This window comes from Pithys albifrons, chromosome 3 (assembly GCF_047495875.1).
Source record: "Pithys albifrons albifrons isolate INPA30051 chromosome 3, PitAlb_v1, whole genome shotgun sequence".
Lineage (NCBI taxonomy): Eukaryota > Metazoa > Chordata > Aves > Passeriformes > Thamnophilidae > Pithys > Pithys albifrons.
This window is the reverse complement of record NC_092460.1, coordinates 77,581,971-77,593,585: the sequence shown is the minus strand read 5'-3', so window position 1 is coordinate 77,593,585 and position 11,615 is coordinate 77,581,971. Positions and strand designations below refer to the sequence as shown.

Genomic DNA, 11,615 nt, shown 5'->3' with positions numbered 1-11,615 from the left:
TGCCTCCCTGCCATCCAATCCTGTGACATCTCGGATGCTCAGCAGGGTCAGCTCCAGTTAGTACCGGGTGCTGTGACAGTCCCGAGGACTTCACTGTCACTGTCCAAGCTCCCTTGGCCGTGGCAGATGGACCTTAGGACTTAAACGGTGGGGCCAGTTCTGCGCACACTGTGCCTCACCTAAAAAATCCACTGCACAGGCTGGAAGGGCCCACCCACATGGGGAGAGAGAGCCCTTCCCAAATCTTTAATCTCGAAGTTTGGCCATACATACATACATCCAATTAAAGGAAGACAAAAGATTTATTTTGTGTTTTTTCAATTACAAAATAACCAAGCCTAAGAAATCTAATTATGGCCTACCTGACTCTGCAGTAACACACTGAAAAGAAAACAGCGTTTCTTGTTCATCATTTAGAGGAAGCCAAAATAAATCACTTCCACATTCTGAACAGAAAGCTATATGTTAATCCTACCATCTGTGTGCATGTGTACCAGGCATATGGTGTATCAGATTGGACTAGGAACAAGTAAAACTGCCACCACTTGACTCAGCATACCCACCAGCTGTAATAGGTTCAGAGGTGGCACACCAGAAACAGCCCCACAGTTGCAGCTCTCCACTTAGAACAAAAGCTCTTGAAGTCAGTCTGTGGGATGCACGAACTACCCAGTCCTCTCCAATGCCTCAGATAGCTTTTCTGAGTTGTACTACCCCTTCTATTAACACAGCATAGGGTTATCAGCCCAACAAGTCTTTACTGACTTTAATTTTCCTTCCTGCTAAACAGAACATCCAGGTGAACTAATAGCGGGAGAACAAATATTGGAACTGGAGAATTTTAGACTGCTGTTTTGTGCCTCAAGTATACAAAGATCATGAGCTGAGTTATTCAGCTACAGTGAATGACACTGAAGGAAAGGTGTACCTTCAGCAGACTAACCCAAATAACAAGGCTTATGCAACACTTAAGCCACACTTAAGCCCTATTTGGAAACCTTCCTGTGGTACACAGGTCTTGTGCAGACTATCAGAACATGACTGAAACATTTGATGCAGACAGGAAAAGAAACAGCAGTTACCAGATGATACTGAGAAAGCTGCAGATAAGCTGTACAGAGAACACCAAACAAAGCAACAGAATAGGAAATACCAACGTTTAAAAAAAGAGAAAAAAAACTAAAAGGAACTGTAAAAATAGTGTTAAAAATAGGAATGGATTAAAACTAAAACACTTTGATATCTTCAACAGCATCATGAGCCAACAAGATTGAAGAAATAGTATGAACAAAGATCAATACAAACAGCTGACAACTGGCTTAGTGGTAGATTCTAGATATTTATTTTACATTTTTTTTGCTAATAATGAACAATTCCTGTTGTGCCTATATGACTACATGGCCCCATCAGCACCTCCTTATCTTAATTAAAAGCATTAAATCAAATTTTAGCCCAGTCAGCTACCAAAGGCACTACCAACTAAAGCTGACTATTCACAGGGAGTTTTATTGATACCATTCTGAAACATTTGACATGGACTGTAGGGTCTCCTGGTCTTGGCTGGGGAGTGACCTGTAAAACCAAAATTATTTGTGGCAGAGCATGTATCCACTTGAAAAAGGACTTGAGATGAAATACTTCCTCCTGAAAAGAGCATAGAGATGTCTTGTGTTCACTCCATGTTGCCATCTTGTAAATAAAAACGTGCCTTTCTTCTAAGATGTCTGGAAGAAAACAAATATATCCATATAAAAATGCATTTTGCTCTCCATTTCTTCATTAAATGATCAGACTGACAAAAAAACCCAGAACACTGTTTATACACTGGAAATTAACTAAGGAAAGTGACCGTACATCAGTTATCTTGGTATAAGAAAATACTGCCAGAAGCAAACACATTTGATAAAGCTGTGAAGACTCCTTCTGGAAAGGAAGATTATGATACCTGTACCATTATGAGTGATGAAGGAGAAGAAAATATTTCAAAGGCCTGAATCGCCTCCCTAAAAAGTGGCACTGTATTCCTGTCTCATTGCAGTAAATATTTTCATTGCTAATCATACTGAAATGTGTTCCTCTGTTTCAATTAGGTTTTGTTTGCCATCTCTCTGGTTTTCAGAAATCCATATGAAAGCAGCCATTCCTAAAGACAGCAAAGAGTGTTCTGGCAAGATGTTCCATTAGCAAAATACCCCAGGTTATCCTGTACCATGGCATCACCCCCAAAGCATATGACATCTGAACAACCTAGGCGTGTCACTGTAGCATTACCATTAGAATGATTCCCAGCTTTCCTATACAAAATATTTTGCTTTCTGCACCATACAGTCAGTGAGTGTGCATGTTTGTATATTCTCCTGTGTCGGTGCAGACTCAGCCATATTTACTGGAAAGTAACTTTCTGAGTCTGTCATAGGTGTTAAGGAAACTTCCCAGTCTGACCATTCACAAAGCTTTGACACTCCCAAGGCCAAAGGCTGTCACTGCTGGGCCCGAGCCCGTTCGCGGCTCCGGTGACGGTGGGTGCTGACCCCGCTCCCCACAGAGCCCTCTCCCCTCGCACAGCCACACCAGGCTTCTTACCACTTCGACCCCAGGCTTCCCACGGCAGAATCTCAGATGTCTCGTTCCATAAACCCATTTATTCCTCTACAGTTACCTCCAAGCAGGACACTGTCTTGAGTCACCTACACAAGGCCCCCCTGGGCCTCTCCGTGTCCATCCCCCTCGCTGGCGTCGCCGGCTTCAGCCCCCGTGTGACGGAGGGGTCGGCAATTCCCGGCTCCTGCTGTCTCGCAGCGTCCATTCCCCTGGCTCACGGCACCCATCGTCGTGCTCTTTCTTATCCCGAAGGCTGGCTGTTCGCGGCCTCGTGTCTGGGGCTCCCACCCAGAGCCGCACCTGCATTCCAAGCTGCGGCTCCGGGTCCCGCTGCAGGGACCAGACTGACTCCTGAGCAACGGCTAAGGCGCGTAACTGGATGAGTCTGAAGGCCTCCTCCATCCCATTTCCTCCTGTATTAAGCTTGGCTGTTTGTTCCTTTGTCACCCCTTCCCCCAGTCCTGGTACCAGCCCTCAAGCAGCACTAAAGACACTGGGACACCAAATTAATGTGACAACTATTTTGGCCGTAACTTACTGCCCCCACGGCCACGGCAGCGGCCGCGCCTGCGCGGGCCCGCCCGCCGCCGACAGACTGCGCCTGCGCGGGACGCCGCGCAGGGGGGCGTGTACACGTCCCTGTCGGTGTCCCTGTCCCCATCCCTGTCGGTGCCCGCGTTCCGCCTGCAACCTCCCGGCACCCCGGCCTTTCGCTCCGCAGCAGCTGCACCGAGCCGAGGCCCCTGTAGGGAGCTCCGTTCCCTTCCCTTCCCCTGTCCCTGCTCGGGGCCCGACACAGCCCGCTGGGTGCCTCCCGCCGTCGTTCTCCTTAGACGGGGCCCTGCCCGTGCCCGTGTCGCGGGATGAAGCGGATCTTCGGGTTCGGAAGGAAGAGGAAGGGGCAGCCGCCGTCCGGCAGCGCCTCCCTGCCCGGCCCCGCCGGTGCCTACGAGCTCCGGCAGAAGGACCTGGGCAAACTGCACCGCGCGGCCGCCAGCGGCGACCTGGCCCAGGTGCGGCAGAGCCTGAGGAAACACAGCATCGACGGGCGGGACAAGGCGGAGCGGTGAGAGCGGGAGTGCGAGAGCCCCAGCTGTGGCTCCCCGGGGCAGGGGGGGCCGGACCGGCAGCGGCGCTAAGAGGAGGCGGAGGGCGGGCGCCGCAGCCCTCGGCTGGCTGTGGGAATCGGGCTTGTGCTGCCAGAAACCCCTCGAATTCGGCCGACCACCCAAATGCTTTTGACGTGGCTTCCTCAGTGCCCTCATTCTCGGAGTGGCGTGCCCCTGCCCAGGGGCGCAGGAGTGGAAGCGAACTGTCGGCCTGGCTAAGGAGGACTGCAGGAGCAGCCTCACGCCCATTGTCCAGCCACGCTTTGAAGTCAAAGTGCAGTCGCATCTATCTGGGCGCCTGAGGGTTCAGTAGTTGAGCCGAGAATGGTGCACTGCCGCAACTCGGAGTAACCTCAGGAAAGTTAAGCACTGCAGTTGTGAAGGACTTGTAATGCAGAATAAACATGATGTTTATTGATGCTGCATGCACGGTTGCCTTTTGTGACTGTGATGTGGCAGCCAAAGCCAGTTTGATTTTAGGTGGCCCTTACTTAGTTGCTTGCACTGAGGCTTTCAGCTAATTAGTACCTTACAGTGGAAGATCTAGTCAGTGACTTGCAGGAAAAGCTTCTGCTTCTGACAGGTGCTGTTGTGTGGGGTTTTGAGCCAAGCACAAGTACTTGGCAATTCTGTCTTAAGGAGAACACCTGGGCTGCATCATAGTTCCTAGTGATCCAGCATAAGGGAATCAGCTGAAATTTTGGGGTGTTGTATGTGTCAGCCCTTTAATACCTTTTATGAAAAGGTTCAGAGTGAAACTGTTCATGGTATTCTGAAGAGATGCTGGTTTTAGCAGAGTAGCTCAGCTTCCCAGGCTGGTTGTCCTGAAGGCTGGACTTTTGGTGGCCAGCTCACTTATTGCCATAGAAACACCTAGATTTGTAGAAGCAACGATGAGCACAGTAAACATCCACTTTGGTAATGTGGATTATGTGTCTGAGTGTTGGGAATTAGCCTTTGTTTATGCAGTTGTAGATGGGGTATGCAGTTTAAGGTGAACTAAGTGCATTTTGTGACTCCTGTTGCCTGAGTCAAGGTGCCCAGTGGCATTTATAGCAATAGTCACCAGGTCTTAGCAGGTACTGGTATGAAATTTGACTGGTTTTTGTATTTAAGTTCATTGTCTGGACAGCTTTGCTTCCTCTAGAAAGGTTTCCCTCTGTGTATCAAGCTATTATCAGTGTTCTGACTGGGAAAATGAAGTAGCACAATGTGAAAAACAAAACCCAAAACAAGTTTCACAAGAGAAAAGGCAGTGGATGCACTGTAGCACTGCAGTGATTTTGGCATGACAATGCTCTGTGCTGAAAACTTAGCTGAGAGGGGTTCAGTGGACAGAGCATGCCTGCTTGCTGCATCCCCTGTACACCATACCAGCCCCGAGGGTTGCAGGCCCACCCACTCCCTCTTAGTGCTTGTGGGTGTGATGTGAACAACCAACCATGAGATGCAGTTGTGTTTCAGAGCTTCATTGTGTCCTCCAGGACGGAAAGACATCATTGGATATAGAAGTGAAAAATATGAAACGTGTGAAGAAACGGCTGAAATGCTGAAATGTGCCTTGTTTGTATGAATATCTCAGTTCCACTCTTGGGGAATTCCAAAAGGAAAATCTTGCACGTAGGATGTGTCAAGTCTCACACCTACAGGCTCCTTCCATAAAGTGGATCTTGTAGCCCATAGGACCTCCACAAAATGCATTTGGAACAGCATCAGTTAAGAGCAGGCAGACTTCTCAGAAGTGGTCTAGCAAAGCCTTCAGTCCTGCTGGAAAAGATTGGCAAAACTCAGGTCAGAGTTGAAAGCGTTGCAGGCATGATACTGGCTAGTGATGAATCCTGGGTCAAAGCTAATCCCTAAGAGAGATTTACCCTGTCAGCTGCCTGTCAAAGTGAACTCTGGAGCTTAGCATTGCGTGTCTTGTAGCTGCTGGGTTGTTGGCTCAGGTGCCTTTGAAAGCGTGTGCCGTCAACCTGCTGTTGCTCTGTTGCCTCCTGGCTGTTTTTTCATGGCTGCTCAGACATCAGCAGGTCTCTTCTACCCCATGGGTGATCAATGTATGGCTGCAGCAGCAGGAGGAGCTGAGTCTGAGCAGGAACCCCAGGAAGGGTGGTGTGACAGCTTTGGTGTTAGTGAAGCTCTCTTGTGGAGACAGGCAACTGTGAACTCTCTGATGTTCTCCCAGACTGTTCCCTGAAGTGGATCTTCTGTGGAGCTCAGCAGTCCCTGCTCCAAGCAGAGGCATCTCCTTTCTTGGCAGACTGAGACTTGGCTGGGGGGGGCAGCAGTGAGCCCACAGGTTTTCTGTAGAGTTTTCTGTTTTCGGAGCCATTAATGACTTCAGGTTTGTCCTGTTTCCTAGTGCTTTGTAGTAGCAGGTTTTAGATGATCATGTACTCTTTCATTAGAAGTCCTGTTTAACTTTCTGATAATCTCAGTGATTTTTTCAGAGATTAAGGATCCTGCATGCTTGCCTGGGAACTTTTCAAAAGTTGGTGGTAGTTGCTCTTGAGGAGCTTTTCCTTGATGCTTCAATGTCTGTAACAAGACATCACAAGTTCTTTGAAGTCTTGTGTGTTTTTCTTATTGTCATGCTCTTTGCTGTGGAAGGTGCCCATCAGCTGCCCTCTAACAAGGAGTATCTGCTTACAAATTGATGAGTTCCTGTGTCACCTGTTACTTTATTGGTGTACCTCCCCCTCTCTGTTCCCACCTAACCAGGGAGCTGTTGTGCCTCGGTCTCTCAGCAAGGAACTAAAACGTTTCAAAGGTTAGTTTGAGCTTCCCTAAATACAAAGGACCTAGTTACAGCAGTGTGATTCCAAACCAGGGCAAAGTGAAACTTGTGATCATATCCATTTATTGAAGCCTGAAATTATGCCTGTCTGTGCTAATTTGATTTATTTAACTTGTAGGACGCCTCTGCATCTTGCTTGTGCAAACGGCCATGTGGATGTAGTTACCTATCTAGTAGAAAACCAGTGTAAGCTTAATCTATTTGACAATGATAACAGATCGCCGCTGATGAAGGTATGTGGACTATGTTAAGTTCTTGTCAGTGAGGCTTATTATGTCCTAAATTATGTATTTTATAGAATTCTTTACTTAGAGCTGTGTAGAAGAGTGTATATTGTGATTTGTGTGGATTGGGCGTATGTTAGCTAATCTTTGAAGGTGCTCTTATTTTGCAGTATTGTATTGGGAAGCTGAGGGAATTGTAACAGAGTGAAATGTAAATGTGAGAAGTTTTTCCTGTTTTGTGTTTTGTTCCCAGGCAGTACAATGCCAGCAAGAAAACTGTGTGGCTGTTCTGCTAGAACATGGTGCTGACCCGAATCTGGCAGACGCTGATGGCAACACTGCCCTTCACCTGGCTGTGCTATCTCCTAATACCACTATAGCAGGGCTGTTACTTCAGCATAATGCCAATATTGATGTGCAAAATAAGGTAAATTTTTATATTTGTTGAGGAAGTTCTTTCAAAAATTTGCATTCATATTTTTATTGATGATTTTTTTTTGTTTTAACTCTATCTGTTCTTTTAGGAGGGATATACTCCACTTATTCTTGCTGTCTCCGAACATCATGAAGAGATAGTGGAGTTTCTCCTTAAAAAAGGAGCTGACGTGCATGCTCGAGATCGGTGTGAAAGGTGAGGGATTTGTCAAAACTCTAAATGAGTCTCTTTAGTATTCTTTAGGTTGTATTGATGAGAGACATAGGAATGAGCTCTGAAAAAAAACCTTTCTGGCAGGAAACCTGCCATTATCTAAGAAGCGTTGCCTCAATTTGAAAAACCATCTCCTGCTTAGCAGCAGAGTTTGTATGTAATTGTTGTCTATGTGGGAGCTTTGTTTGAAGATTGAACATTAGTTTTGACTCGCTCTCCCATGTTATTGTTTCATTTAATACTTACTAAAAAATGCTTTATTTTTTGTTCATTTTAAAGTAGTGGGGAGAATACTTTTTTGAAGGCAAACAGGAATAAAAATAATTACAGTTTCTATGTAAAACAGATCTATTTCTTATTTTGGATATTTCAGAACCCCACTTATGACTGCTGCTTCTGGGGGAGAGCTTAATGTGATAAAATTTCTCCTTCGGTATGGTGCTGATGTTTCCCATAAAGACACTAATGGATGGACAGCTGAGGATTATGCTGTTATTCATGGATATTCTAGGTAAATTTTAAACTTTATTGTTAGAGTAAGTTGTCAGTTATCAGTAGTGTGGCTTTTGATAATTTTTGATAACAGCACCAAGGTTTAATGATGTGTTGAGACCTGTGTTGAAGCTGCACTCAGTGATGTCTTCATGGAATCATTTAGGTTGGAAAAGGCCTCTAAGATGATAATCAAATGAAGCCATGAGCCTAACACTGCCAAGCCCACCATTAAACCATGTCTGTAAGCACCACATCTACAACATCTTTTAAATACCTGCAGGACTGGTGACTCAATAGCCTCCCTGGGCAGTCTCTTTCAATGTCTGGCAACCCGTTCAATGAACTAATTTTTCTGATACCCAATCTAAACCTCCCCTGGCCCAATTTGAGGCCCTCTTTGTCATTCCACTATCTAGTGTTAATTTGGAAGTTGGGGAAAATTTCTACACAGAGTTCTCTCTTAGATTTCAAGTTTTGTTGCTAAGCCCACATCTGCCTACTGAAAACTATAAAAAGTGTCTGTATCCTACAGTTATCCAGAGGTGGAACTTGGCAGACTGAAATGCATGTAAATCGTCTCCACAGACCAGCACTGTTGTCCTTGCTGGTTTCCACTACAGCGATCAAAACCTACCAACCCTTTGTTTTAGAGAAGATCTAAGTGATATCCCTTTTGTTAAAATCTGGAGCAGTTTTACTCCTCTTATGCATAGTTTTGTGCCTGTGGTTGTTTCTTCTCTAGGATGCTTAAGTGTGCTTAAAAGTAGGCTAAAATATATAATGACTTTGCAGTTTTGAATATGCATCTATAGAGTGAACATGATTGTAGTGCATATTGAAGTATGTTACAGTCGTGTAGTAAGTGAATACGGGTGTATGAATCTCTGTTACTATGTGTGGGATGGACAGTAAGTGACTGTTAACTATTAAATGGTATATGCAAGTGTGTGGTTATTTTTTACCAGATACATTTCCTCTCTTTCTCTTTGCAGTCTTAGCAAACAGCTGGCAGAATACGCAGACTGGGAAAACACAGGAGAAGTTTGTGCAGGGGGTGCCCAGGGCGGCACAGTTCTTGGCACTCCACATCGGGCAGGAGCTGCTGGCTTTACACTGGGTGCACCCGCGGTGGACAGAGGAGGTAGGATCCTTAACCCTGGAGTAGCTCATGAGGAAATCACTATGGCCTTTTCTGTAGGGCGTTTGTATTGTTCACACTTATGTGTTCGCCATTCGTTTTAGTGGAGCATCAGATGGAGCAGCACAAGTTTTGTGAATGTGCTTATTTGTTGCTAGTTGGAGGTGCTTCTTTAGGCTGCATTTGCTTTGTGTGTTACATGTCAGCTTCTTAGGGTTGTTGCCTTCTGTCTAAGATTGCCCATCTATTTACGTTTTCCTTGAGAGAGAGGGAGAAAGGCAGCAGGAAAGGAAATAGGCAGAATTGTTTTTGTTTTTCAGGTGTGTATTGTTTACCTGCTGATGGCCATTCTGTACAAGAGCAGTAGGTTCATCCCTAACAGCCATTCCTCTTTAGTTGGGAAACAAAAGAGGAATTAGCAGAAAGATACATGTCTTGTTGATTTTCATGGAGTTTGTGTCTTTGTTTTAATATTGACTGTTCGATCTGCACTAAGGTCCTTATAGCAAGTTATCCTGTTTCTCAACATCAGTTACAATTGTTTCTGTGTAGGTGCTGTACAGACATATTTAGGAAAAATTAAATTGTAAAAATAACTTTGTTAGCAATAGCATTGCAGTGTCTGTGTACCCTGTATTGCCTTAGGCACAGTTTGATTTGCAATAAAATTAAAACTTTTCTTCCACTTTTCAGTAATTTTATGAAGTTTTTTTTTAAATGTTACCTTGTGATCCAGAAAAATAATTGCCTTGTGATCAAAAAATCATTCAGTCCTTTAGTGAGTTTAAAAATCCAGTCTATGCTTATGAGCTCACAGAGCCCTAAAGGAATGCTAGAAAATTAATACCTTAGTATAAATGAAATAGTTTGTCTTACACTTTACATCTCAGACCCTACAAGTGGGCGGTTTTATTCTTTCTGAGTTTTTAGGGGTGTTTTATTGAAACTGTGTGGGAAACGGTCAGAAGAGTGTTCAAACACTGTTCATTACTCTTTTAAATACAGTTTGTTGCTCCTTTTTTAAATATGTCAAGAAATATGAGCAAACTACAGGATATTTTTCCTTGCTGACTTTTCTCAGATACGGGATTTTAATTTAGAGTCAAACTTAGTTCCTTTGACTTAAGAACAGTTGCTTTGTTCTAGTTGGAGATTTATAAAGTTTCTTTGTAGATTGCAGGAAATTATTTTTCTTGTTGAAAGGTCTTGGTACAGGTAGTAGTGCACACTGCTTGTTACTGTCTCTGAGAGATTAGTAACATATAGGGAATGTTTATCAGCATTAATTCTGCAGTCTCTGGCTTGCACATGCAGAGCACAGGTAGATCCTGCACCGGGGGAGTCCCTTGGATATGCTGCAGTAACAGACTTAGCCTCTGTTAGAGGAGAAGCTGGAATAATCTTGAGAGAACAGAGAAACTCATTTTAGAATTACTTTCTTTTCTTTTGCTCTTCTGTGCTATTTTTCTGGGATCTTCAATGTTGTCTTTATTCCTTTTGCTGTTTTTGCACTTACTGAACATTTTTCAAAATTCTTCTAATATGGAAGTCAGGATATTTAAGAAGTTAGCTTTTGCTTATTTGAATATTTACTCTTTTTTTTTTTTTTGTCAGCATGTGAACCTTTTTATTAATCACAGCCAGATTTGCAAAAATCTCTAAATGAATGGCCTGGCCCTAGCATACTGAACTTTTTAGATTTGAAGTTGGAATTTCTTTGTCAAAAACTGATAATTATGCAGTTTTTCTAAAGGCATGGATTCAGATTTTTTTTTAACAATTGCACTGCATATTGTATTGTTCCTTTTGTGTTTCCCTGAGTCCCTTCGGAAACTGTTGGGTTTCCAGCAGTGAGCTCTTAGAAAATAAGTAAGTTCCTTGGTGTGATTGTATTTCCCAAGGCTGGTGAAAGTTGTCCTGTATCATTTCTTAAGTAAACTGAGAAATGGAGGAGGTATGAGAAACCATGTTGAGATCATTTCTTAACTCTTTAAATGTATCTTTTTGATAAAAATCCTTTTGCTATATTCATTCCATGTGGAAAGATGAGTATAAACAGGACCACTTTCTGCTTTCTACATCGTGAAGAAATTTGGTGTCAGGTAGCTGCAATAACAGAACTACTCCATTTGTTGGCTTAAAATATGAAATTTCCTATGTAGGATGGGTAGAGCAGGTGCATAGTAATTTATATTCTGAAATTCTGTTCCACAACACAGAGATGCACACACAATGCACACACACAAACACATATGCGTGATACTCACACCAGTCAATTCATCCATTTTGGTCCTGGAGGAATGTTCTTGTCAGGTCTGTGTTCTGGGTGGTGGCATAGATTCTCTGTGTGAACGGTTCAGAATGGTCAGAGCAGTGTAATCAGGACTCTCTTATCTTCAGACAGAGGTAGGAGGGGATCTATGTTTGCATCAGGTATCAGCTGACACAACTTTTCAAGTGATCTGGTTTAAGGCAACAAATTACAGGGCTCCTTTTTTAACAAGGGATAACAAACATGCTAAAACTGTAACTTGAGTGAGTGTAAATAACATAATGGCTCAGAGTTGCTGGTGTGAGTACTAGGAGCCAAGATTTTCTTCAA

General features: G+C 44.0%; 1 protein-coding gene and 1 long non-coding RNA gene across 5 annotated transcripts in view; one reads left to right on the top strand and one right to left on the bottom strand.

The window, feature by feature from the left end:
- Positions 1–1,326: 1,326 nt before the first annotated feature.
- LOC139670561 (uncharacterized) lies at positions 1,327–3,179 on the bottom strand. Of its 2 annotated transcripts, none has more exons than XR_011697507.1 (2): positions 2,584–3,179; positions 1,327–1,724 (listed from the first exon to the last, which is right to left on the bottom strand). It is a non-coding gene; the product is annotated as an uncharacterized lncRNA (long non-coding RNA). The 2 variants fall into 2 exon arrangements; XR_011697506.1 differs by having other exon boundaries at positions 2,660–3,179.
- A 41-nt stretch (positions 3,180–3,220) lies between these two features.
- ANKRD26 (ankyrin repeat domain containing 26) overlaps positions 3,221–11,615 on the top strand; it is a 55,648-nt gene continuing 47,253 nt past the window's right edge. For all 3 annotated transcript variants that reach the window (XM_071552464.1, XM_071552465.1, XM_071552463.1), the window contains exons 1-6: positions 3,221–3,667; positions 6,626–6,740; positions 6,985–7,158; positions 7,256–7,362; positions 7,754–7,891; positions 8,868–9,016. In XM_071552464.1, coding sequence (XP_071408565.1) covers positions 3,465–3,667; positions 6,626–6,740; positions 6,985–7,158; positions 7,256–7,362; positions 7,754–7,891; positions 8,868–9,016 — 886 coding nt within the window. In that variant the 5' untranslated portion in view covers positions 3,221–3,464. The remainder of the gene's footprint in view (positions 3,668–6,625; positions 6,741–6,984; positions 7,159–7,255; positions 7,363–7,753; positions 7,892–8,867; positions 9,017–11,615) is intronic.